General features: G+C 39.1%; 16 protein-coding genes across 18 annotated transcripts in view; 7 read left to right on the plus strand and 9 right to left on the minus strand.

The window, feature by feature from the left end:
- Gasu_39280 (molecular chaperone DnaJ) overlaps positions 1-1785 on the plus strand; it is a 2971-nt gene extending 1186 nt beyond the window's left edge. Inside the window, exon 1 of the mRNA XM_005705012.1 lies at positions 1-1785. This exon is cut by the window's left edge and continues 1186 nt beyond it. Within this exon, the coding sequence (XP_005705069.1) occupies positions 1-1516 (1516 nt within the window). The 3' untranslated portion in view covers positions 1517-1785.
- A 37-nt stretch (positions 1786-1822) lies between these two features.
- Positions 1823-3634, minus strand: Gasu_39290 (transcriptional adapter 2-alpha). Of its 2 annotated transcripts, XM_005705013.1 has the most exons (7): positions 3422-3634; positions 3202-3367; positions 2958-3152; positions 2739-2910; positions 2342-2684; positions 2152-2288; positions 1823-2099 (listed from the first exon to the last, which is right to left on the minus strand). In XM_005705013.1, exons 1-7 carry the CDS (start codon positions 3579-3581, stop codon positions 1896-1898), a joined length of 1377 nt encoding a protein of 458 aa, XP_005705070.1. In that variant the 5' UTR covers positions 3582-3634; the 3' UTR covers positions 1823-1895. The 2 variants fall into 2 exon arrangements, with proteins under 2 accessions (XP_005705070.1, XP_005705071.1); XM_005705014.1 differs by having other exon boundaries at positions 2342-2910.
- Positions 3635-3984: 350 nt separating this feature from the next.
- Gasu_39300 (uncharacterized protein) lies at positions 3985-5945 on the plus strand. Its single transcript, XM_005705015.1, has 3 exons — positions 3985-4203; positions 4254-5168; positions 5218-5945. The coding sequence occupies exons 1-3, from the start codon at positions 4023-4025 to the stop codon at positions 5274-5276; spliced, it is 1155 nt and encodes a 384-aa protein (XP_005705072.1). The 5' UTR covers positions 3985-4022; the 3' UTR covers positions 5277-5945.
- Positions 5946-5959: 14 nt separating this feature from the next.
- On the minus strand, positions 5960-6854 carry Gasu_39310 (uncharacterized protein). The gene is made up of 4 exons (XM_005705016.1): positions 6661-6854; positions 6440-6611; positions 6233-6386; positions 5960-6181 (listed from the first exon to the last, which is right to left on the minus strand). The coding sequence occupies exons 1-4, from the start codon at positions 6795-6797 to the stop codon at positions 6054-6056; spliced, it is 591 nt and encodes a 196-aa protein (XP_005705073.1). The 5' UTR covers positions 6798-6854; the 3' UTR covers positions 5960-6053.
- Positions 6855-7324: 470 nt separating this feature from the next.
- On the plus strand, positions 7325-8835 carry Gasu_39320 (AAA-type ATPase). Its single transcript, XM_005705017.1, has 2 exons — positions 7325-7508; positions 7555-8835. Exons 1-2 carry the CDS (start codon positions 7346-7348, stop codon positions 8613-8615), a joined length of 1224 nt encoding a protein of 407 aa, XP_005705074.1. The 5' UTR covers positions 7325-7345; the 3' UTR covers positions 8616-8835.
- Positions 8836-9224: 389 nt separating this feature from the next.
- Positions 9225-10735, plus strand: Gasu_39330 (transferase, transferring glycosyl groups). The gene is made up of 3 exons (XM_005705018.1): positions 9225-9647; positions 9699-10256; positions 10300-10735. Exons 1-3 carry the CDS (start codon positions 9237-9239, stop codon positions 10630-10632), a joined length of 1302 nt encoding a protein of 433 aa, XP_005705075.1. The 5' UTR covers positions 9225-9236; the 3' UTR covers positions 10633-10735.
- Positions 10736-11024: 289 nt separating this feature from the next.
- Positions 11025-12135, plus strand: Gasu_39340 (N-acetyltransferase 11). The gene is made up of 6 exons (XM_005705019.1): positions 11025-11143; positions 11203-11411; positions 11476-11551; positions 11600-11771; positions 11825-11897; positions 11943-12135. Exons 1-6 carry the CDS (start codon positions 11096-11098, stop codon positions 12094-12096), a joined length of 732 nt encoding a protein of 243 aa, XP_005705076.1. The 5' UTR covers positions 11025-11095; the 3' UTR covers positions 12097-12135.
- Positions 12136-12144: 9 nt separating this feature from the next.
- Positions 12145-13015, plus strand: Gasu_39350 (uncharacterized protein). The gene is made up of 2 exons (XM_005705020.1): positions 12145-12829; positions 12871-13015. The coding sequence occupies exons 1-2, from the start codon at positions 12154-12156 to the stop codon at positions 12975-12977; spliced, it is 783 nt and encodes a 260-aa protein (XP_005705077.1). The 5' UTR covers positions 12145-12153; the 3' UTR covers positions 12978-13015.
- Position 13016: 1 nt separating this feature from the next.
- Positions 13017-14104, minus strand: Gasu_39360 (COP9 signalosome complex subunit 5). The gene is made up of 2 exons (XM_005705021.1): positions 13278-14104; positions 13017-13229 (listed from the first exon to the last, which is right to left on the minus strand). The coding sequence occupies exons 1-2, from the start codon at positions 14085-14087 to the stop codon at positions 13056-13058; spliced, it is 984 nt and encodes a 327-aa protein (XP_005705078.1). The 5' UTR covers positions 14088-14104; the 3' UTR covers positions 13017-13055.
- A 7-nt stretch (positions 14105-14111) lies between these two features.
- Gasu_39370 (lysine decarboxylase) lies at positions 14112-16054 on the minus strand. Its single transcript, XM_005705022.1, has one exon. It carries the CDS (start codon positions 16038-16040, stop codon positions 14517-14519), a length of 1524 nt encoding a protein of 507 aa, XP_005705079.1. The 5' UTR covers positions 16041-16054; the 3' UTR covers positions 14112-14516.
- An 85-nt stretch (positions 16055-16139) lies between these two features.
- On the minus strand, positions 16140-17054 carry Gasu_39380 (uncharacterized protein). The gene is made up of 4 exons (XM_005705023.1): positions 16873-17054; positions 16606-16823; positions 16519-16547; positions 16140-16470 (listed from the first exon to the last, which is right to left on the minus strand). The coding sequence occupies exons 1-4, from the start codon at positions 16952-16954 to the stop codon at positions 16281-16283; spliced, it is 519 nt and encodes a 172-aa protein (XP_005705080.1). The 5' UTR covers positions 16955-17054; the 3' UTR covers positions 16140-16280.
- Positions 17055-17077: 23 nt separating this feature from the next.
- Gasu_39390 (uncharacterized protein) lies at positions 17078-19384 on the minus strand. Its single transcript, XM_005705024.1, has one exon. It carries the CDS (start codon positions 19375-19377, stop codon positions 17662-17664), a length of 1716 nt encoding a protein of 571 aa, XP_005705081.1. The 5' UTR covers positions 19378-19384; the 3' UTR covers positions 17078-17661.
- Positions 19385-19394: 10 nt separating this feature from the next.
- Gasu_39400 (ABC transporter, cobalt/nickel transport, ATP-binding protein) lies at positions 19395-20555 on the plus strand. 2 transcript variants are annotated; one of them, XM_005705025.1, is made up of 6 exons: positions 19395-19590; positions 19639-19692; positions 19748-20163; positions 20210-20275; positions 20337-20384; positions 20434-20555. In XM_005705025.1, the coding sequence occupies exons 1-6, from the start codon at positions 19405-19407 to the stop codon at positions 20528-20530; spliced, it is 867 nt and encodes a 288-aa protein (XP_005705082.1). In that variant the 5' UTR covers positions 19395-19404; the 3' UTR covers positions 20531-20555. The 2 variants fall into 2 exon arrangements, with proteins under 2 accessions (XP_005705082.1, XP_005705083.1); XM_005705026.1 differs by having other exon boundaries at positions 19639-19702; positions 19761-20163; positions 20337-20495.
- Positions 20556-20559: 4 nt separating this feature from the next.
- Positions 20560-21174, minus strand: Gasu_39410 (30S ribosomal protein S4 (plastid)). The gene has a single exon (XM_005705027.1). It carries the CDS (start codon positions 21127-21129, stop codon positions 20587-20589), a length of 543 nt encoding a protein of 180 aa, XP_005705084.1. The 5' UTR covers positions 21130-21174; the 3' UTR covers positions 20560-20586.
- A 3-nt stretch (positions 21175-21177) lies between these two features.
- On the minus strand, positions 21178-22164 carry Gasu_39420 (uncharacterized protein). Its single transcript, XM_005705028.1, has 2 exons — positions 21947-22164; positions 21178-21894 (listed from the first exon to the last, which is right to left on the minus strand). The coding sequence occupies exons 1-2, from the start codon at positions 22099-22101 to the stop codon at positions 21219-21221; spliced, it is 831 nt and encodes a 276-aa protein (XP_005705085.1). The 5' UTR covers positions 22102-22164; the 3' UTR covers positions 21178-21218.
- An 85-nt stretch (positions 22165-22249) lies between these two features.
- Positions 22250-23184, minus strand: Gasu_39430 (uncharacterized protein). Its single transcript, XM_005705029.1, has 2 exons — positions 22997-23184; positions 22250-22953 (listed from the first exon to the last, which is right to left on the minus strand). Exons 1-2 carry the CDS (start codon positions 23128-23130, stop codon positions 22281-22283), a joined length of 807 nt encoding a protein of 268 aa, XP_005705086.1. The 5' UTR covers positions 23131-23184; the 3' UTR covers positions 22250-22280.
- Between the last annotated feature and the right edge of the window lie 205 nt (positions 23185-23389).

Genomic DNA, 23389 nt, shown 5'->3' on the forward strand with positions numbered 1-23389 from the left:
AGCTTGTGACGCGATGCCGCTCTACGAACTCCTTGGAGTTTCTTCCAGGAAGTCGGCGACTTTTTTCAGTCAACACAAGTTTTGGACTCGTGAAAAGAAGCTTGAGCACCCCCTATTTAGAGACTATACTACATTTCATCGACAGAGAGAGTGCAAACGTCTTCCCAGTAGTTTCTCGGGGCTTCACAGATTCACAAGTGACAGGGTTTCACAATTCTCTTCTAGACAGAAACCATCACTTAATAATTTTTTCTTGAAGAGGCTTTACTCTTCCGGTTCCAAGAGAGACTATTATGATATCCTAGGTGTACCTAAAAATGCAAGTCAACAAGAAATCAAGAAGGCATACTATCGTTTGGCTAAGGAGTATCATCCTGACTCTGGCGCTAAGGGAGATAAAAATAAGTTTATGGAGATAGGCGAAGCTTACGAAGTTCTTTCAGATGAGAAAAAAAGGTCTATTTATGATCAGTATGGTCGTGAAGGTGTCCGAGCAGCCGACGCAGGAGGAGATGCTAGGTCTTCGGCAGGTTTTGAAGGTTTTGGGCCTGGTGGTTTTGCGTCTGCTGAAGAAATATTTCGAGAGTTTAATGAGTTTTTTGGAGGCCGTGGCTTCGGTCCGTTTGCTGGCGGAGGAAGAAGAACAGGATCGCAGACTGCAGTTAGAGGTTCCGATGTAGAATTGCGAATATCCTTAGACTTTATGGAAGCAGCAAAGGGTTGCGAGAAAGAAGTTCGTTTTACAGGTAAAGTTGAGTGTAGCAAGTGTAACGGCAGTGGCTCCTCTTCCAGAGGTATGGCTACTCAAGCTTGCACGGCTTGTGGAGGTTCTGGAACAGAAGCCTTTTCACAAGGCTTTTTTGCCTTTGAAACAACTTGTAGGAAGTGTGGTGGAAGTGGTCAAATCATTCGGGATCCTTGTGGAGCGTGTAACGGAACAGGTGTTACCACTGGAAGTCGTTCAGTTCGAGTCAAGGTTCCACCTGGTGTAGACACGGGTACAACTCTTAGAGTTGCGAAGAAAGGAGAAGCCGGGTTACGAGGAGGTGGTGCTGGAGATTTGTTTGTAAGAATACATGTGGCAGAAGATGAATATTTTCATCGTGAGGGTGCGGACCTACACGTAGTTGCTCCGATAACGTTTGCACAAGCTGCACTGGGGGGAACCGTAAGAGTCCGTACTTTGGATGGGGAAATCGAAGTAAAGATACCATCCGGGAGTCAATCAAATGATATGAAAGTTATCAGAGGTCGAGGTCTTCCAAAGATTGGCTCAGGTGGTTATGGCAGCCAGTACGTTCACTTTCAAGTGGTGGTTCCGACACAGCTTTCTCCGAAACAAAGGCAGTTGATAGAAGAGCTAGCAAGAGAAGATCCGGAGATTTTGCAGACAACAAACTCTGCAAATGGCAGAGGTGGAAGAAACATGGCAAAGCATTTCTTCCAAAAGCTGCGGGATATGTTTGGTAAAGAAAGTCACGCAGAGAAGTCACAGACCAAAGAAGGAACGGGATGATTTTGGTATGAAGAACCGAAGTGACTGGTTTTTCCTTGTTCTGTTTGCTCTTTTTGTTCTACCTGTAACGACTAAGTTTATATCTATAGAAGTGTATGCAAACGTTGTTCACAGACAAATATAGATATATATACATATAATTTATGATGCAATTTGTGCCGTTCTTGCAGAAAGGTTTTGTTGGCGAAATCTGGTCAGGAATAATATAAATACTATAAGAATAAAAGGTTCGTTCTCTCATTTAGTTTCTACGCTAAGTGAATTTTGACAAATTTCGGCCAATTCCTGTAAATCTTCGTCTCAGTCGGAACAAAAGTCTTATTTATTTCACATTCGTTCCAAGAAACCTTTTTTACGGAAGAAGCCAAAATTGGTCGCACTATTTAGAACTACCATTGCCAGCGTGGACGTTCACTGCCACTTGTGGAGCTGTTGTATCACTGGGAGGTTCTGGATTAACCCAACCGCAAGCTATCAAGTAATCGTACACTCGAAGGACCTTAACTGTATCGTACTTTATAAGGTCTTTGACATCTTTCCTTCGTAAAAAACCTGCTTTGGCAGATTCACGGATAAGATGTTCCTATAAAAAAAGACAAGTTATCATCAAACCTTCGATAGGCAATTAATCGTACCTTGAAAATCAAAAGTTGCTGGGGGCAGATTTTTAAATTCTTGCACAGCGTTAGTTCTGTGGTTGACAGCAGTTCGGCTCCATCCATTTCTTCAGGGCGACTAATATCCTCTCCAAAATTTCCCTTTTCTGACTGGTCTATACAAAATGTTCTTAGAAACTGTATGAAATGATAAATGAAATCATATTACTCAAGTCAAGAGTTGATAAATGCTTCGGCTCTATCTCGTTGTACTCTTCCATTGTCTTTGCTCCAGCGAGTCGAACTGGTAGTAAATCGGAAATTTGACTTCTTAGTTCTTTCTCTTCTGAAGATGATCTTATCAACTCAAGAAAATCCTCTTGTGGCATAAAACGAGCAAAAACGCACAGCTTTTCATATAGTTCACGTTCATATGAACTTAGGCTGTTCATAAGGGCTTCCCGTCTTTTCGTGTCCAACAGCTCTCTCTTTAGAAGGAAATCCTTCCTCATTTCTCTTTCATCCAATTTCGCATTGTATATTTCTAAAAGTCGCAGTTTTATCTCCTTCTCCTTTGCACGAGTTAGTAAAACAAATATCGACATATGCAAAGAGTTCAACTTAACGGTGTTGTTATCGTTGGGAGAGATTTCCATATCTGCTAAAATCTCTTCCGCTTCATTTGACCATTCATAAACAAAATCTCCTCGTTTAGGCATCCAACCTGCATTGTCATCCTCCGTATAATGATGCATAACACGCAATGACTTGGGGTCTGGATCCGTCACAAAAATAGAACTATCAAAAGAAGTCAGATTTCATTGAAAGATCAGAAACAATCATACTAATCAGTGTTATCCCGTGAAAGAACAGTATTAGGGTCGGGTAGAGGTGAATATTCGCTATTAAAATAAGTACGAACATAATGCGCTCTGGTCTCCAACGGGTGTCTTGTTTGAATATGCTGAGCAACTTCCGTCCAGTTATCCAACCCGAATCTTTCCAGGCCATCCAAAAGAAATTCCTCTTCTAAAGCAGTCCTACACAAAATAAGCGAGTTTGCTAATATTTATGACACAAGTTGCTTACCAGTCTTCGCAGTATAAGGGAGAGTAAATGGGAGATATCACACGATATGGACTATCTTCACGGTGTGGCCACAGCGTAAGGCCATTCCAAAAGCAGTCGACGCACAAGTCAAAATCCTGACACTCTGCACAACGAATATGCAATACTCTACTCACATCTCTTTTACCTAAAAATAAGATAAACGATTATGACTCAACATGTCGAAAGGAGCCATTCTCACAATAATTGCAATAATATACAATGGAGCCTTGACTCGAAAGTCTCGAGGAAGACTTTGTTCGTGCTCTCTTATTCCTGTGACCATCTTGTGAGTTTCCTCGATTGTCTTTTGTCCCACTTTCAGACAACTTTGGGTTGGTTGACTTTTTGGAAGAATCCATTCTTCCAAAAGTCACCGACAAGAACTGCAGGAATCAATCCAAGATAAGAAATCAAGTTTAGATTGCACTGACTGTGACGGTCGGTCAGCAAGTTATGCTTTATTTATGATGTATAGAGCACAGAAGGTTTATAATCATTAAGGATAATGTAAAGATGCGTCTTTCTCTAACATTCAGTCTTTATTCTTTCAAGACCTTGATACAATTATTTTGTAGGCCACTAAATTCTATTTCAGCACTTTTAAAAACGGAGAAGTTTCACAAAGTTGATTGAAATAGGAAGAAAGAATATGAAAGAAAACAACAGCAATACGAAAAGGGTATGAAATGGGAATGAATGACGTTCAATGTTTTGATTGCAAGTCAAAAGGAAGATGAGTTTGGAAGTTCCTTACAGTTGAATAGGAATTTGCGGGCCCTAGACTAATACGATTCTGGTAAATGGCAGTTTCTAAAAGTCAAAAGCGTCAGAGAATTCCACTTCAGTCACCTTTTGCTCATATATTTGAGGAGCAACAAAGGGACTCGGAATTTTATGAGGAGCGAGTGCGAAGAGCTCTGGAAACGCTGCCGCCTGTAAAATTTGCTTTCGCTTATGGATCAGGAGCAATTCCTCAGATTGGTTAGTTTGCGGTGCCGTGGTTTTTCTGGTAGATTGATCTTTTATGATAGGAAGCTATAAGGAAGCTACTATGCTTGATCTTATTTTAGTTCTCGAAGACTCGTTTGAGTGGCATCGAGAAAATATGAAGAAGAATCCATCACACTACGCTTTTATTCCAAAGTTGGTTGGTCCGAAATTGACCAGTTCAGTCCAAACTTGCAAAGTAGGTGTACCTGTTTTGTACAACACGCTAGTTCCTTTCCAGGGTGGTCTTATGAAGTACGGTTGTGTTGGTTTCTCAGATCTCTTGGAAGATCTGCAATCTTGGAAATATCTCTTTCTAGCAGGGCGGCTTCATAAACCTGTGAGAATGTTTGTTCCTTCAAAGTCCTTGAACTGTGATCCAAGAACAGGAGAGACATTTGATGTAGATCTTGCAGAGATGAATCAAGCTCTTATGGATAACTTGGAAGCTGCGTTGAGTGCAGCAATAATTCTATTGCCTGTAGAGTTTACCGAAGCTTCTTTATTTCAAAAGATATCACAGTTATCTTATTATGGCGATATCCGTTTCACATTCTCAGCTGAAAACCCACACAAAATTTCCAACATTGTCTCAGCAAATTTGCTATCTTTTCGGAACCTTTATAATGAAGCTTTAAGCTCTTTGCTTGGAGATCATCTTTTACGGGTTCATTGCTCTTCTGGAAATGGTCGCCATGTTTATGTAAAACAGGATAACCACAGTTCTTCTTTATTAGGCCTGTTGCAACGGATACCATCTCATTTTGTCAAGCGTTGTTATTGTAGTATGTCGACTAGTTCTCAAGACATATGCCCAGATAAACTTTATGTAGAAGAAGCAAGAAAAACAATATCACAGTTTGGAACGAGAACTTGTCAAGATATTTTGAAAAAGACTTTCAAAAATACGGTTAGGAATTCTAGCATTGGTCAGGCATTCAAGGGCCTTTTTAGTGCAGGTATCAAACTTCTCTCCTGTGAAAAATTGATTATATAGTATTCTCATAGGACCGTTGAGATCTTGTGTTTATCTCCTGAAGAAATGGCAGAAAGGTATTCGTTTCTAATGAAGTGAATTGATAACTTTTGGATTTGCTTTTGGTGGTGGGATGAACAACGACTTTGGAAGAAAACGAACTTCACCAAGTGAAAGAAATGTTTCTTGTTTATTTGTAGTTTACATTTCCGTGATTTGTGTGGTAGTATGTATATTCCTAGTGGTTAGAACGATGAGAAAGGGCAATTCTCCGGTGAATTGGCTTCAAGTAGAGAAAAAACTGCGGTTCATTGACTCTCGTTTCAACGCTTCAGTATATGTTATAGACTTGTCAGGAGACTTGAACAATTCACCTTTTTTCAAACTCTCTCGCTCAGCCTGGTCACTTTTCTCTAAAAATAGAATAGACTATGTTGCTTTCTTCTACAAGGAACCCCCCTTCCTAGTAAGCAACAGGTACTTTTATCGCGCTCTGGAATCCCTTGAAGAAAGTCCAATTCCTGGCTTTGGAATCGCACTGACAACTTGTGGCTGCTTAGTACCCAGTTATATTTTGGAAAACTTAGAAATAAGATTGGAAGGTCTTGAATGTTTAGCGTTACCAGGATTCGTCATTGATAAGGAGTTTGTTGTTTGGTTTGATAGTGATGCGGAAGAAATAGGTTCTCGCAATCTTAGTAGATACTGCCGAAATCCTAAACTTTTGAATATGCGAATATTTCCCTTGTTTGACAACGCGTTACGACAAGCAAGAAGCGAATTTGCCCGTTTACTTGAAAAACAGCGCAATGAATTGTTAAGAGCCTTTTAAGGAGCAATAGTTTCTATTATGGGCAAATGAAAAACTTTATAAGGGTTTGCTTAGACCGTATTGTAAGATATCGACCGCTGTCAACGTAATAATCTCTGCAGGTTCTTTCATTTCGTTAGGATCAGGTGGCAGCCTTGCTCCTGGAGGTCTATTTGCTAGCAATCCTAAAGAGATATTGGTATTTATTCAATATTGTCAACTGCTAATTTGCTTACTTTGAACTATCTTCTTTCTAGCTCGTAGATAGTCCTCTTTTCGCAGAATCGCCTGTTTCAGTGCAGCTGCCTGGTTTATGTACAAGATTGATGAGAATTGACCCCCTTTTTCGTTATCCAGTAGTTCTTCGACATAGTTTCGGACACTTAAAGCCTAAAAATATTCAGTTGAAAAAATTTCTGGTTTCAACGAGGAAACAACTGCACCTCTTCTTTAGCTTCTCTACTGTTTTCGCAACGTATACCAACTACGGCACCGCTTACCAAGAATGGCACCGTTTCATGTTCTTGTGCAAATTCAAACGCCCTCGAAAGGATCTTCGCGTCATCTTGTGCATTGTGACGGTACAAAAAGCCAAAAGGAGCACAGTTAACTCTCCTATGTTCTTCAGCTAAGAAACATGTGCCCTACCAAGAGACAAGCTTACGACGCATCTGAGATAGCAATCTGGAGCGACGATGACTCCACCAATAAACCCAATACTCTTTGTAAACCAGAAAGACTCTTTTGAAAGGAAACAGGATCTGTGAAGGTTTTCAATGCGCGACCAGCGCTGACTCCCATACTGAAACAACTCGACTCGACCAGCTAAGAACCGTCCAAAGAATTTTCAATCCTCATTGGCTTTTCATTCTTTCCTCTTCCTATTTATTTATCGTTTTCAAGCTTGACCTATTTGCACATTCTTGCCATCTGATTGACAAGATGATGCTTTTAACCTTAGTTTCGAAGGAGCACCATAGTGAAAAATAAATCCGTCCTTTTGTTCTTCAATGATGTCATTTCTGCTTTATGAAAGAATACAAATGTACTACAGAAAGAAGAATCTAAAGGCTACAGTTTGTTGGAGTCGGATTGTCTTTTTCGTTGAAAGTTATTTTACAAATAGACGAGACATGTCAACTGTTTTTCTAACATGCAAGTTGTTGACTGCTAAAGGTGATTTATAGAGTAGCAAATATAAACTTATTTGACGTACGAATAAACTCAAAACCTAGCCTTTCTACATGCATAAGTCGTCTGTGAAAGAACTAACGAAATGAAGCATCTGTATATAAGAGATCATCTTTCATCCCTTCACTTGTGAAAATTGATTATTAGTCCTTGATAAGATGTCGGCTTCAGCAGGCTTGGAATCAGTAACGGAAAGAGGATCCAACGTAGTACTTCACTCCTATTATGAAAGGAAACTTGACGAACTTGAAGGTTTTATAAGGGAGAAAGAGGATAACTTAAGACGTTTAGAAGCGCAAAGAAATGATCTGAATTCAAAGGGTACGTCCGTCCGTCTTTGTTTTTCTAAGTTTTAACAGCGAACTAGTTAAAAACCTTCGAGAGGAACTCCACATATTGCAAGAACCTGGGTCATATGTTGGTGAAGTTGTAAAAGTCATGGGACGTTCGAAAGTTCTGGTGAAAGTTCAACCTGAAGGGAAGTACGTTGTAGACTTGGACAAGGAAATCGATATCAACAGTATCACTCCCAACTTAAGGGTAGCACTAAGGAACGACTCTTACTCGTTGCATAAGATACTTCCTAGCAAAGTAGACCCCCTTGTGAGTCTTATGCGAGTTGAAAAGGTTCCAGACTCTACTTATGACATGATTGGAGGCCTTGACAAGCAAATTAAAGAGATAAAGGAAGTTATCGAGCTTCCAATAAAACATCCAGAACTCTTCGAGTCGCTCGGTATAGCGCAACCAAAGGGAGTTCTCTTATATGGTCCCCCGGGTACTGGCAAGACTTTGTTGGCAAGAGCTGTGGCACATCACACGGACTGTACCTTTATTCGAGTATCAGGAAGTGAACTTGTGCAGAAATATATAGGGGAAGGAAGTAGAATGGTTCGTGAGTTGTTTGTGATGGCTCGTGAACATGCTCCTTCCATTATTTTTATGGATGAGATTGATTCAATTGGTTCGACTCGTATTGACTCTGGAAATTCCGGTGGTGGTGACTCGGAAGTGCAAAGGACTATGTTGGAGCTTTTGAATCAGCTCGACGGTTTCGAACCGCACCAGAATATCAAAGTTCTGATGGCAACCAATCGAATAGATATTCTTGATCCTGCATTGCTTCGTCCTGGTCGGATTGATAGGAAGATTGAGTTTCCTAACCCAAATGAGGATGCTAGATTTGATATTTTGAAGATTCATTCGAGGAAGATGAATCTAGTTCGAGGTATTGATTTGAAGAAGATTGCTTCGCAACTGCATGGGGCAAGTGGAGCTGAGCTAAAGGCAGTTTGTACAGAAGCTGGAATGTTTGCCCTACGGGAGAGAAGAATACATGTGACCCAAGAAGATTTCGAGATGGCTGTAAGCAAAGTAATGAGGAAGGACTCGGAACAAAATATGAGTTTAAGAAAGCTTTTCAAGTAAATGGCAGGAGTATCTACGTTTGTTGAGCTGCGATCGGTTACTTGTCGCGTGCGATACTTGTTGTTGGGTATATAAAAGTCAATTGATTGCTGTTACCGATAGCTCAAGTAAATATCTTTCATTTTACGAATGCAACATTGTGAGATATCTTATAGTATTTTAAGCTTGTAACTAGGAATAGATATTTTGGATAAGATCACTTCACAAGTGAGGCTCATGACTACATTCGAACACAACTTCCTTTGCAGTTTTCTTCCCTCCCTTATTATTAGCAACTCTGTAAATTGTTCCTATTTCTGAATCCTTGAATTCCCAAAGAAATTTCATCAAAGAAAAAAAAAGCAATTCATCCATAAGAGGGACGAAGGCGCACATTTTGATATATTGCCGCGAAAAACGAGGTTTTGCCTCTTAATGTTACAAGTTGCAAATAAAATGAAGCCTAAGAAAGCAGAAAAATTATTCTTTGCCAAGTTGGTGAGCCTGCAAACAGCAAAGTTTCTAGGTATGTCTTCCCTTATCATCTTAATTATGCACATTTCGTACAAAGGTATCACAAGTCTTTCTCACATACTTTGAAAACATATGAATGAATGAATATAAAAAATAGAAACAAGAGAAATGAGAAGAGCTTTCAAAGCGGTGGATTGCAAGAAACACGCGAACTATCAATCTTCAACATTTGAGAGATCTCTTATTAATCCATTGATAGCCAATTTTACCTTGAGTTCGACTGAACATATCATTCATTGGTACAACTTCTGTTTGGATATAGATGATCACTGGCTTTGGATACAGTCTCACAAACTGCATCAAGACTTGTGTGTTTTCCAGTGCTACAAGTCTTCCTACGCATCCAAAAGGCCTGAAGTTCGAATGTGGGCCTCTCTAAAGTCTCGTCATTATACGAGTCTGCAAAGGAGCATACATCATTTGCCGACCAACGACACTTTATTAAGTATACAAACAAGAAATAATCCCCTTTTGTTCCCCTACCCTCTGTTCATCGCTAGACATAATCAACATCTTCCGGTAAGTTTGCTTCAAAGAGCGGTTGAACAAAAACACTTATAGTAAATACAGCATTTTCTCGAGGAACTTCTTGCAGCTTACTCAATAGTTTCTAGTGTGACATCCATGCCAGAGCTAAAACTCATCTCAAAACATAAGATAGTGTTTGTTGCATTTCCAAATGTTTCAGAGAAACTAGTATTGAATCCACAGACATGGCATGGGAACATTGTCCTCATAGTGAAAGAAACTGTTCAACGTTATTTTGGTATCGAGTTGGTAATTAAGGGAGCAGAAACATTCTTAGAAATGCGCAGAGCCCTAAAATCACCATTTCTTTGCTTCGAACATATATTTTACAACACTCGAGCAGCTCAAAGGCCTGAATCTTACACGCATTGGCTGTATTCGAATGATGCCAGTGAAAGACTCCAGAAGGTCATTCATATGAAACTCAAGAAGCCATCATTTGCACAACTTTCTCCTGAGCCACTCTCAAAAATAATTATGATACAGAGAAACACAACAAGACGCATACGGCGAGCTGAAATAATGACAAAAGAATTGGAAAAAGTATTTGGTGTCAAGGTTTCCATTATACTCTTCGAATATCTTTCTGCTTTACAACAGGTGGGCCAATATTTAAGTTGTTCTTAAAACTAAATTCCTCTAGGCTCAGTTAATGCACAGGGTGTCTATTGTTATTGCTGCGCATGGAGCAAGTCTCTCAAATATCATTTTTATGAAGAGGGGAAGTGTTCTTATAGAACTATCTCCATCTTTATGCTCGGGAGAGGGCTACTTCGGGGCACTTGCGAAATTTCTTGGGTTGACCTATTTCCATATTTCAGGCATGCATCAAGAGTCCAATGAAACCAACCAACTCTCACCAAGAAATGGATGCAGCAAAGTTTATCGATACAAGGACATTGATATTGAGATGGAAAAACTTTTGCAAGTGGTTAGTGCAGCTATAAACTATATCAGTGAGAGTAATAATAAATAATTGTTCCTTAACATACTCTTTGGATTGTACGGCAGATAGCAGAACGTCTCTGCGCAGCTGAATAGAACACAAAATATTCCATGATAAAAGTGGTATAGATTGCCCTTTTTGGAAACCTTCTATCAAGTATATAGTATATATTTACAGGTGCCAATGATGCCATTCCATGTCTCCCAAACATAATGAAAACTCGTACTTCAGGAAGACTAGCGCAAGAAGAACTTATCTAAGAATCTACAAATTGAAGTAAATTTAGCTCATTTTTTTAACTCTGGCGCAAGCTAACCAGTCAATCTTTTCAATCCAAGCGGACATAATTATTTAGGATATTCGCCTATCAGAATTATGTGCATCAAGAGAATAATGACCATCCTTTGGTGCCTGGAAATTGCAAATGACGAATCAAACATCGATTCAGTCAGTGAATGATGTCGAAATGGACGCGGGCTGAGGCAGCCTTGCAATGAATAGTTTGAGGAACGTACGTAAGAGGCAAAGACGTGTGGACGCAGTAAGTAGATTTCGCTTTTATAAACTGTATTACCGAAATAGTATTCCCTTTGAAAATAGGAAGAGGACCTCTCTTTCTCCAGATCTCGTGCACGTTCACTTGTTCTCGAAGCCAACGGCATAGAGAATCCTCTAGAAAAGTTTGAACTGGACAAGACCATCCAACTCGACCAATTTGAAATTACCTTGGATAGTTATAAGGGTTCCCAACTTTCTTTGGAACTGCGACAATGGTGTTTTCAAGTTGTTGAGAAACACACCCGTCAAGAGTAAGTGTCTATCGTATCTATTCATTCGTTCAGTCTTAATTCGTTGTTATGGATGATATTAAAGTTATGAAAGTGCTGGCCTTTGGAGTGCTGCTGGAAAGAAAGCGGAGCTGCGTTCCGATGCTGCACGATATCTTTTGGTTTGTTAACTTTTTAACAGGCGTGTTTGTGTCCTTAGTCTTTTAAAGGTCCGACACTATCCTCCTATGACTCTAGTTGGATTTGTTCATTACAGATTTACTATTGAAAATTTGGAAAATGTTCTCTATATTTATGAGTTACATGTTGTTGATAGATACCAGGGTCTCGGTGTTGGAAAGAAAGTGGTTCAAATTCTAGAAACGCTAGGACGGCATACAAGTAAGAAGATATTTGATCGTGCATTTTAACAGAAACAAAAATGAATATTTTAGAAATGAGAAAAATGATGCTGACGGTATTTAAAAGAAATGAAGATGCGGTTAGATTCTACAAAGAAAAACTTGGGTTGTATTTTCATTCTTATTTTGTGGAGAAACTGACATTCCTTAGGTTTTCTATGGATGCTTCGTCTCCGCAACTTTATGGGGACATGGAGTGCAAATATGAAATTCTTTCAAAGGACTTGATGAGTTTCCCAGAAGACTGTGTTGACAAGAACAGTGTCATGAGTAAATTATATCGAGTCCATGAACATTTAAATTAAATGCATTTCTCAAAGGAGCAAGTCACTTTTGATTGTTGAATCAAGTTGTCATTATCGATGATGATGGAGTCTTTATCGGCTCCTTCTCAGAATGACGATAGACAAGCTTATATAGAAAGAAGGAAGTTGAAAAGGCTTGAAGCCAGAAAGAGAAGAAAGGAGGTCAAGAGAAGTAGATCTCCTAGAAATAGTTTAATGAATTCCGTTACACCCTCTGAGGCTCCCACAACTCAGTCAGGAACAGAGAATAATAGACGTTGGAGTAAGAAAGACTTGCGAGAAAGGGTATTGACAGAGTCAAACTTTAAGATATGTTTTGACTTATGTGGTGGAGAAGCTTCTTGGGACAAAGTTCAAACCGATAGAGAAATTGTCTCCTTGGTAAAGCAACTGGAGCATTGTTGTTCGCTAAATAAAAAGGCCATCTTGAACCAAGAGAAGCCAGTTTCTATGCATATTGTTGGTATGGGCGAAAGAGTGAAAAGGCAGCTCGAAACTTCGTGTCCGATGTGGACAAAATGGCCTGTAACTTGGAAAGGTGAAGACTTTTTGTATAACCATCTAAAGGACATTATCTACCTTTCTTATGACTCTGCTGAACTTCTGGGTATGCAAGAATGGGAAGGACGTTACAACGAGTGCGATCTTGACCCTAGCAAAGTTTATGTTATTGGAGGACTGGTCGACAGAAATCGTCTCAAGGGAGCTGCGCAACAAAGGGCAACTTATTTAGGTGTGCGTTCTGCAAAGTTGCCGATTGAGAAATTTTTCAAGTTGCAACATGGAACTCCTATACTTTCTGTATTATGTGTTTTCCAAATTTTACTTTTGAAGTACAACAGTTACTCTTGGAAGGAAACCTTTCTAAAAGCTATTCCTGAACGTAAAGGACTTGAAACTAGGGAAGAAAACAAGCCTGCACATGAAGAAGATACTTCATTTAGAAACTGTAATAGATGTTAAACACCAAATAGTTTGCTTTTGACTAATTGATTCATCAATCCTTGCACTAAGTCAAAGCTTGTCCTTTCTGCATCTCGAGTAACTTGGGTCATCTTGTTTCCTTTTCTCGAGTCACGTATATTAGAAAATTCCATACTTTTGTATCCAAAGCCATGATAATAACTAGAAACCTAAAAATATTGTTCAATAAAGAAGAACTGAAAGACATGAAAACAAACCTGAGTTTGTATCTGTTCTAATTTTTCTCCAATATCGGAAATTTGTTTAGAAATATACTCTCGGTTTGTAACCAGTGGACTTGAAGACAAGTTGTTGATCCAGTACTTGTTCCAAAGCAAATCCAGTAATGAAGAATCTAAACTTGACTTAAAGTAGGAGACTTCCAGTTGATAATAACGCTTGCAGTGAACTCCAAAGTCTTCGATTTTATTCAGAGGAATGTTTTGATACTCCACAGCTTCTGAATCTGCGGGTTTATAGTCTGCAGGGTACGTTCTAAAAGCACCCAAGTCCACTTTACCCGAAGAAATGGTTCGTATGGGGTCCACAACGATAGCGACAAAGGGATCCTGATACTGTTGTTGTGTCATTTGAGTCGACACATCAATTCCGGAGAGCCAACAGCCGTATCCGGGGTGTGAATGATACCAACCAATCACGTGCTCGGGCCTCTGCACAGTTTTGCTCTTTTCATGATAGTCTACTAAAAACTCGTTCCCTTGTGCTTGAGCATTTACTCTTGTTTCTGTACCTTCCACTGGCAAAGGAAAAGCGTCCATAACTAGAAAACAGTCTCCTTTCACTTTTCCTTGCATACTTCCCATAACTTCAATATTACCTCCAGAGTGTGCGTGATTCAACATTTTGAGAAGTGCAATTGCAGATATTCGAACTTTCCTGAAGTAGTTGGGATCCTTAGTCCAAGGCTTGGCATCTAAAATAGATTTTTGTTCCAGTTCGTCGTATTCATATAAATAGTCTTCGTTTTGCCTAGAGGAAGTGGCGGAGGAAGAGGAACAAGGCAACATTGACATGACCCAAAAAGGGAAATGAAAAAGAATCGAATATTTATTCTTCTCAGTTCAAAGGAATATAGTCTCACCATCTCAATATGTCTAATGATATACGATAGTTGACTGAATTAGGTGCAGATAATTTCCACAGTGATAGCCCTTGTGAACAACCATGAAACTTGTGTCTTTCAAAATGAGCAAAAAGTAGTTGACCTAATCCATATGAAAGCTTTCATAGACATGATAGTGTTCTTCAAAACCTTTTGAAAAAATATTGGGTTGTATCCATATCATTCCACAATCTCAATCCTCAACTTGTACAAAACTATACTGATCGATAAAAATATATGTTTCTATTGCTTCTACATCTTGTCATAATAAAAGTTGATACGACATGGCGTCGTTACAAAAGATCCTTACTCCGACCTTCAAGCCATTAATATCCTAAACAACTTGTATAGTATTGTGATCCTCATTAAAACCCGTGACAGTTGCTCCAAATCCTCTCAATGTGTCAATAACAGTAAGTGCATCATTAGAAATTTCTTCTCCTGGTAACAAAATTGGAATACCAGGAGGATAGCATGAAACTGTACATGCAGCTATTCGACCTTCTGAATCAGCAAACTGCACATATTCTCTATGAGGATGATAAAATGCATCTCGCGGAGAAATTCTTTGCAATGGAAAAGGTGGTTGAAAGAGTCGCGAAGCAGTTTTCCCGAAAAATTGCCAATTCTTACAGTTCTGTGGCAATTCACTGACTAACATAGTGTTGCTATCTTTCTTCAATTTAGTTGATATCTCCTTCAAGGCATAAACCAAACTGGAAATATCAGACTCAAGATTGCCAGGAGAGATTATAAATACGAGATGATTAAATGAAGGCAATTCTGCATACACACCATAATCTTCAATAAGTAATTGATCAATGTCGAAACCATTACAGTCCCAATAATCTTCCGTCATCACAATATTCATTCTCGTGGGATCAAACATGTCGGTTGGATTTCTCTTCCCTAAGACTCGAAAACCCGGAACCTCCTCAAGTTGACTTCTGGCTAGAGATGACAAGGCCAATGCATTTTGTAACATTGCTTCGCCTTGTACCTCAAACTGTTGTCTTGAGGCATCAAGGGACGCCAACAATAAATAATTAGGACTCGATGTTTGAACAAGTTGTAATGCATTAGAGATGCGACTGGCATCAATACGTCCTGAAGATAAAGCATCTGAACTTACGTGCAGCATTCCTGTTTGAGTCAACGAAGTAAGACATTTATGTGTACCATGTACAACTATATCTGCACCACTCCTTAGAGCAGGAGGAGGAAAGGATGGATGAAATATAAAATGAGCTCCATGAGCTTCATCAACTATTAAAATAACATCGTTCCGTCGACATATTTCTGAAATATCAGAAATATTCGAAACATATCCATGATAATTAGGCGAAACAATGACTACAGCATCTATTTCTCCTCTATGTTCTCTTAACTGTTCTTCTATAGAGCTTTCAGGAATTTCGAAAGCAATATTATAGTTGGCATGATAGTTGGGAGCAATATATACAGGGATAGAACCACATAATATTAAAGCATACAAGACTGACTGATGCACGTTGCGTGGAACCAAAACTTTTCTCTTTGGTCGACAACAAGACATAATAGCAGCAAGCATGCCCGATGTTGCTCCGTTAACAAGAAACCAACTTTTGCCAGCCGAAAAAACTTTGGCTGCCAAATCTTCTGCTTCCTTAATAACTCCTGTAGGATTGGCTAGATTATCCAAGGCGGGAAGCTCTGGAAGGTCAGCTGAAAATATCAAGGAACCAAAAGAATCGCGCATGCAACTAGGAATAGCTGAACCCCTTCTATGTCCAGGGAAGTGAAAGGAAGCTTTGATACGTTTGGACTCTTCCACAAGTTTGTCAAATAGAGGACTTGGAACCGAATATTCTTGTTCCATATTCAAGAAAGTTCTGTACCTTGTATTGGTTTTTCGTTTCAACTTTATGCCATGTTTACGGCAGATAAAAGAACAGTCAACGACAAAAGCTGGCATCAACTAATCAAATGAAATCGCAGTAACTACTCGAAGCTCTCTTCTATGATTCAAAAAAAAGAGAATCAACTTATGCATATTCCTTTACTTTGTAGGATAAATCACTGTCTCGAATAATTCCAACAATTAAGCCATATCTATTTGCTATATCTTTGTTTGTTCCGTATATGTAGGCGGTGGTGGAGCGGAAAGGCCAAAATCTTCTTCTTTCTCTCTTTGAGACTGATATAAGGCAAGCGCTGAACTACAAGCAGCAAATATAGTCAACATCCAAGCAAATGCCGTGATAGTATTTGTCGCTTCGCTCACGTGATCGTGCTCTTTGGCAGAAAAACTTTGGAAATTAGCCACAAATTGTGAACGTCGAATAGAATAAACTTACACAACGGCAGCAATAAACCACCACACCCCCTCAACATGACAATGAAACTGTCATATAATTGCTTTTTATGAACAAAGAATAGCTTACCATGACACCATTCGCGATACATTCTTTCAATGGACTAAAGGAGGTATCTTTCAATACATGCAGGACGACCAACACAATAATTAGTATGGTAAGAAGCCATCCTATCACACCCCAAGCTATACCAAAGTTACAAACTGATACTGGTCCAAACTGACAAGTACCAGGCGGAGACTTGGCTTTAGAAGAGCTCACTGCAAATACCACGATGGCCCATATAACTAAGAGTTTGAGTTAGACGAGAGAAATAACTCTACAAATCAAACATACATTCTAAAGAATACAATAAGCACTTTAGGATAGCGATAACGTCGATATTTATTTCTTTTCCACTTAAGTATAAACGGAACATTAGTCAATGACTAACACAACGACGTGGAAATCAATATGAATGATGGTGTGATTTGGGGATCGACAATGTGGAACATCAAAGTGTGATTGTGAAACAAAAGAAAATATTATCAATGTTCACTCACAAAAATGCAACTAGTTCATTTTTAAACATTACTGTAGATGCATCAGTTTACTTCTTAAGAAGTTTACTTTTTTATCCTTTTGTTTTCATAGTTCATGACACAAAAGTGATGGTGCTGGGAATATTGTGTGACTCCAACAATACAATAAGAATACAACTTATTATAGCTGGATTGGTTATATGTCCTTAGCACGCTATGCTTCCATAAAAGTTCTTGCGTTTCGCAAAATGTAACTAGAAAAATAATCAAAACTTACTTCTTCATCAACTGCTACAAGGAATACTAGTTACAAAGATAACAAAAAGCTTCTTTAGTTTATTACGCGATGATGCAAAGGACTACCGGATTCCAATTCTAAATAGTGGAACTTGCTGTAGCAACGAGTCTCCTCTTCAATAGACGAAGCTTCTCTAAAGACTGTTGTTGCTAAGTACATCGAGATTAACTACAACCACAGAAGGAAGACAAAAAAGGTTCTATGATTGAATATATTCTGAGCAGCTTTGAAGAGTCCAAAAAGAATACCGGCATTTCTCATCTTTCTTTTAAAGTCATTTACAAAAGCAGAAAGCACTTTGTAAACTCATTTTTCATTATGAAAAAATAACCTTTCGTCTTCCGAATCTAAACGACACAACTGAGAATGAAACCAACTGAAGAGGCCCACTTGATGCATTTCCATAGAGTTGAGACATTCTCCATTTAAATAGGCTTCTAAACCTATCTCTTCCATTTCTCCATGTTTTTCTAAAAATGGAATTACCTCCAACCACAAAGTCACAAAAGTTCTTCTTCCTCGAACAGCTAAAGCTAAACCTTGACGGTCAACTTCAAAAACGCATTTGTGGCAACGAGCTATTAACTCCAAAGAGTGAAGTAGTCGCCCACAAAGTAGTAACGCGATAATGCTTGGGAGTTGAGAAATTGGACATTCAAAGCTAGGTGGATAATCTTCATCACGTGATATCCATGACCAAGAATGAGTAGAAGATACTTGCAAAACTTCCAACACTCCCTGACAATATACTCTGAAAGCTGGAGTAAACCAAACTGAACAAGGAGCAACAAATGTGGCAGTGCCTAAAAGAACTTGTGGACCTTTGCCATCTGATTTGTTTGCTGTCAATTTCACTTCGATTTGACCCAATTCCTTTCCATAAAGCCATTCTAATTGTAAGCCAAAATGTGATGCAAGTCTATCTGCTGTGGTTTCGAGTTCTTCCGTGCTTTCCAACGTATAGAGAAGATTCAAAACCTTGTTCATTTCCAATGAAAAGGACTTCTTACTCTCTCCTTTCATAAGTTGATCGAATGACTTTACTAAATTGCTAGGCGAAAATAAACTCCATTCACATAACCAATAACTGAACGCATCCCATTTTCTATTCATTGGCGAGTCTGAGACTTGATTCAACTCTTCAGGTCGAATCAATCCAAATACAACATGGAATCTTGGATGTACTTGCACATGTACACGATTCTGATAATAATACAATATATGATTACATTTGTTGCAGGCATTGACCAAATATCGAAAAGCTCTTCTCTGAAAGGCAAAGAACCTCGCACGACTGATAGCAATTAGAAGCTTTTTCTCGAGTTTTCTATCATTACTCAGTCTTTCCGTATTTAAGTGACTAGGAAACTTCACTTGACCAAGCCAATCTCCAGGTCCCGTGGCTATAGAAGATTCTATGACATCTTGCTTCTCAATAAACTTTTCTTCTGGATCTTCTAAATTAAGATTATACCAAGTATCATCGATTGCAACGGATCCTTGAACGCAAAGACCACTCGAGGAGATTCGAATACCAGTGCAACGTTTGCGCAAACGAATAAATTGCCTCAGCCTCTCTTGTTGTCTTTCAACTAGTCTTGAAAGCTTCTTATGTCTCTCTTCCATATGATTTGCCAATTTCATGAAATATGCCTGTTTCATGAACGCTTTCTCTGGTCTCTTTAACATTGACAACGCTGACCTTTCAGTTTCTGTAGTAAAAGTTACTTCCAGCAACTCATTTTGTTCCAGTTTTGAAAGTATAAAGTGAAGTTGCGACAACAGAAAGGCAGCAGACTCTAGTCGTGTTTGAACGTCTGTCAAACGATACTTTGAAGACAAAGGTTGACTTCCAGCTGAAGTGCTTTCTTTTTCTTCCTCAAAGTTTGATTCAAAGGTTTTTGTTCCATCCGGTAAGATTTCAAAAATATTATCTTGTTTTGACAAGTCAGGTTCTAAATAAGCGGTCTCCAAAAAGTCTCTTCCGTCTACTTGCCTAGTAGTTGACGATTCTTGTTCCATTGGCCCAATAGGAATTGAGTTTCCAAGATGACAAGGAGTTTGTTTCAAGCAACTCCATTGGTTATTGCTTGTTCTTCAGCTTGGAATGGAAAAAAGTGTATCGCTTTTAGGAAATGTTGTAGCTTGAAAGTTACTAAGAAAATGAGAATTGCACCCAGTCTTGTTGTACTATCCCAGGGGGAACTCTTCCAGTTTCCGACCCACGTTGAAGAGGTATCAAGTTCACTCTTGTTTGTTGTTTTTTACTTATGGAATTGAAAGGAAGAAGGAATTTTTGTTGAAGATGTTCACTTTGCTTGGTCCAAGACGCGACCAGTATTAAAAGGTTGTTCACTTACTTGGTTATCCGTTGAGCTCCAACTGAGAATAGCAAATACTACCAGGAATCTCGTTTCAAGTACCGAAAGGACAGTTTTGTATGATACTAGGAAGTAATGGTTCAGGAAAATCAACTCTTTGTGAAGTTCTTTATGGTTCACTTCTTCCTCATAAAGGATGCATTCGAACAGCACAGCCTATAGCTCTTATTCATCAAAGTCCCGATGACAATCTCGTTTTTCCTACTGTAGATACGGAGTTTACGTGTTGTATACGCAATGAGACAAAACAAAGAAAAGAAGAGTTGGCTAGAAGTGCTCTTCACCGAATAGGTTTAGAACATTTGTATTATTCTAGAGTCGATAGCCTGAGTGGTGGAGAGAAACAGAGAGTGGCTGTCGCCTCTTTGTTGTTACTGAATCCAGCCGTCTTAATATTGGATGAACCAACAGCTTCTATGGATGCGTCGTAAGCAGTAGAAGACTAATTATGTTTGTGCACTCATTCTATATAGAAGTAGGGAAGACTTTCTGTATCTAGTAAAAGCTCTTGTTAGTGAGAAGAATATGACAGTATTGTGGTAAGTGTGCATTTTCACATTCTCCAAGGAAAACTGGAATCAACAACATTGTATGAAATAGGGTCACTCATTTATTAGAAGAGCAAAGTTATGCTGAGCGTTTACTCAGGTGTGTTTGTCAAATAGTAACGAGTTTGAAACTGACTATTCAAGGAAAGAATTCAATCGGGTAAAATCGTATACGATAGTGAACCCAAAAGAGATATAACAACGCCGCTAACCAAGGTAAACAAGGTAACAACTAGACTTGGTTAATATTTTCGTTAAACCAACTCCATAAACTTTTTAATATCATAAATTTTCAAAATATTTTAAAAAATATTACATATTCTATAAGGTTTCACCTGAAGAAGATTGCTTATCACCTTGACTTCTGCAGGGCTTGGTTCTCGTAACAACGTAGCTACCGGATACTTTGGGTGTACAAGAAGATAAGGGGGACTGATATAAACATCACATTCTTCTGGTTTCTTAAACTTTGATATTTCAGGATCAAAAGCTGGGTTTGCAGGTAACCTACACAAGCCAATGTGGGGATCGATAGTAATGAACTGTCCTTCCTTTACACGGTAACTTGGTTGGACTACACGGTCACCGTTGATTCGCACGTGTCCGTGAGACACAAGTTGACGTGCAGCTCGTATACTTTTACAATAGCCAGTCCTAAAAACAATAGTCTGCAACCGAAGTTCCAGACTCTTCAGTAGCTCGTAACCGGGTGAGTTGGTTTCCTTCGCAGCTTCCACCAAGCGCTTGGTTTTCTTTGCTCTCAAACCACCATAAGTGTTCCTAAGTTTTTTCAACTCCAGAAGGCGCTCTATTAAGATACCTTTTGGAGCAAGTTTGGATTGCATGTTTGAAGCTCACGACGTCCGTTTGCTTCCCCAATAAGAAAATTTTTGTCCAATGAGAAAAGTTTTATTTTCAGCGAACACAAAACGAATCAACGACGAAAACCTATAAAGGACATCAAAGACTTTGGTTTTCCTGGACGCATATCCACACCAAATGTTGCTTCTATCCATTTGAAATCGTCTTTATCTATTTCTCTTCCTTTTGTATCGACATGAACGGGATCTAATCCGTGTCGGTTGAATAGGGATGAAAGGGACACTGGACTGTGCATCACAGCTTTGCGTTGGATTCCAAATTCATATGCCTCTTCAAAGTAATCTTCTACTCCAAATGTTTGCCCGAGAAAAGCTCCACCAGGACGCAAGAGACGAGAGACATGCTGAACAAATTTTTCATTATTTCCTGGTAAAATATGGAGAACTAAGTTTGCAACAATAACATCAAAAGGACGGTCTGTTCCAGCCCAAGCTTCTATTTCTTCTACAAAGTTCTCCTCAAGGGCATCCATGACACGAAATCTATCTCCAAACTTGGCTTTGTCATCCATAAAATGAAATCCAAGTTCCAAAAAAATTTCTGATATATCAACGCCATATATGTTTTCCACAGATATACCTTCTTTGGCAAGACAGCGAAGAGAAAGACCAAAGCCTGTTCCGATTTCCAATACTCTAAGATTCTTCATATTCTCCTTACGAAATGCCTCTTCAAAGAACGTGTTGCTATACAATCCTTCACGAAGAAATATCAAGCCTTCAATACAACTACACGACAATAAATACACATAATATGTGCTCGGTTCGTTGCTTCACTTACCGAAAGCTTATTTCCTTTTCAATAGCCTCCTGTCTGACTCGAAAAGCTCTCTCAAGGACTTGCTTCTCAGAAGCACCAGGAAATAACTCTAATATTTTTGGATTGATAGAAATGTTTTCTTCTGTCTCGAGTGCTTGTCTTGCATCAGTTTGCATAGTCTTCAAAGAACAAAGTTGGCTCAGAATTTTGCCAATCAATCCACAAGTCTGGGACAAAACGACACTACAGCAGGGGGTGCGAACCTTTCGATCTGTCCAAACGAAACCGAAACAAATCGGTAATCGCAGGGCTATTCTGTCTCTCAATATAAAATAATCCTTTATACGAAAAAAGTTCATTTTCTTGCAATAAAACTCATAAGACTCAAGCCACTGGCTTCGTTCTTATCAAAAGCGAAGTGGCGAGACATCCACTGAATATCTTCCTCCTCCATAGGATGGTCATTCAAGTTTACTTTCACGGTTTGAAAACCATGGGACTTTAAAAGATTGTTAAAAGAACTTTCCGAATGAAGAACCGCTTTACGAGGACTTATTCCAAATACGAACTGCTCATTCATGTCATTTGCATGTGCTGCAGTTTGTCCAATGAGAACGCCACCAGGCTTAAGCAACTTGTAAGCTCTTTCCGCAAGAACGTCATTATGATCCGGCAAACAATGAAACACGAGATTGGCTATAACCACGTCAAAGGGTTCAGGTCCAGCCCAGCTGTGCACAACGTCGAAAAAGTTATCAGCTAAAACGTTGAGCACACGGATTCTGTCACCAAAAGAAGCTTTGTCATCAAAGAATTGATATCCAAGACGAACAAAGGTATCAGAAACATCAACGCCAAAGATATTGTCACGCGAAGCACCATCAAGCACCAACTTTCGAAGAGCGACTCCAAAGCAAGAGCCTACTTCAAATATACGAAGAGTCGGTAGTTTATCTTTTGGAAACGCTTCAGAGTTAAAGCTATTTTTGTACAAGGTTTCTTTCAAGAAGAACAACCCTTCGACACATCTACAAACTTAAACAAATATCCAACAAAACACTTATCTCATACCTGTGTGGTGATTCCTTTTCCATAGCCTCTTTTCTAATTAAAAGAGCGCGGTTCACAATTTCTTGTTTGGTCATACCTGGAAACAACTGGTACAGTGGTTCATCGACTTGTATTTCTTGCAAGACAGTCTGCATCTCCTCCAAAAGGGGTTCGCTCCTAAGAAGCTAAAATCTGTTGAGGGATCCAATGGGACTGATTTGGGGTGATAGGAAATTAGGCCACGTGGACATCTCCTCGAGTCTCTTCTTGAAATTGCCAACTTGGGCCATTCAATAGTGGAAAGCCGCTCATTACTCTGAGGGTTGACAATATTTGCCTAAAGTGGATGAAAGCAAGACTCCATTCTCTTATGAAAGACAAGTGAAAATACTGGGGTATTTCAATGGAAATTTT

Source organism: Galdieria sulphuraria (genome assembly GCF_000341285.1).
Source record: "Galdieria sulphuraria unplaced genomic scaffold scaf_34, whole genome shotgun sequence".
Lineage (NCBI taxonomy): Eukaryota > Rhodophyta > Bangiophyceae > Galdieriales > Galdieriaceae > Galdieria > Galdieria sulphuraria.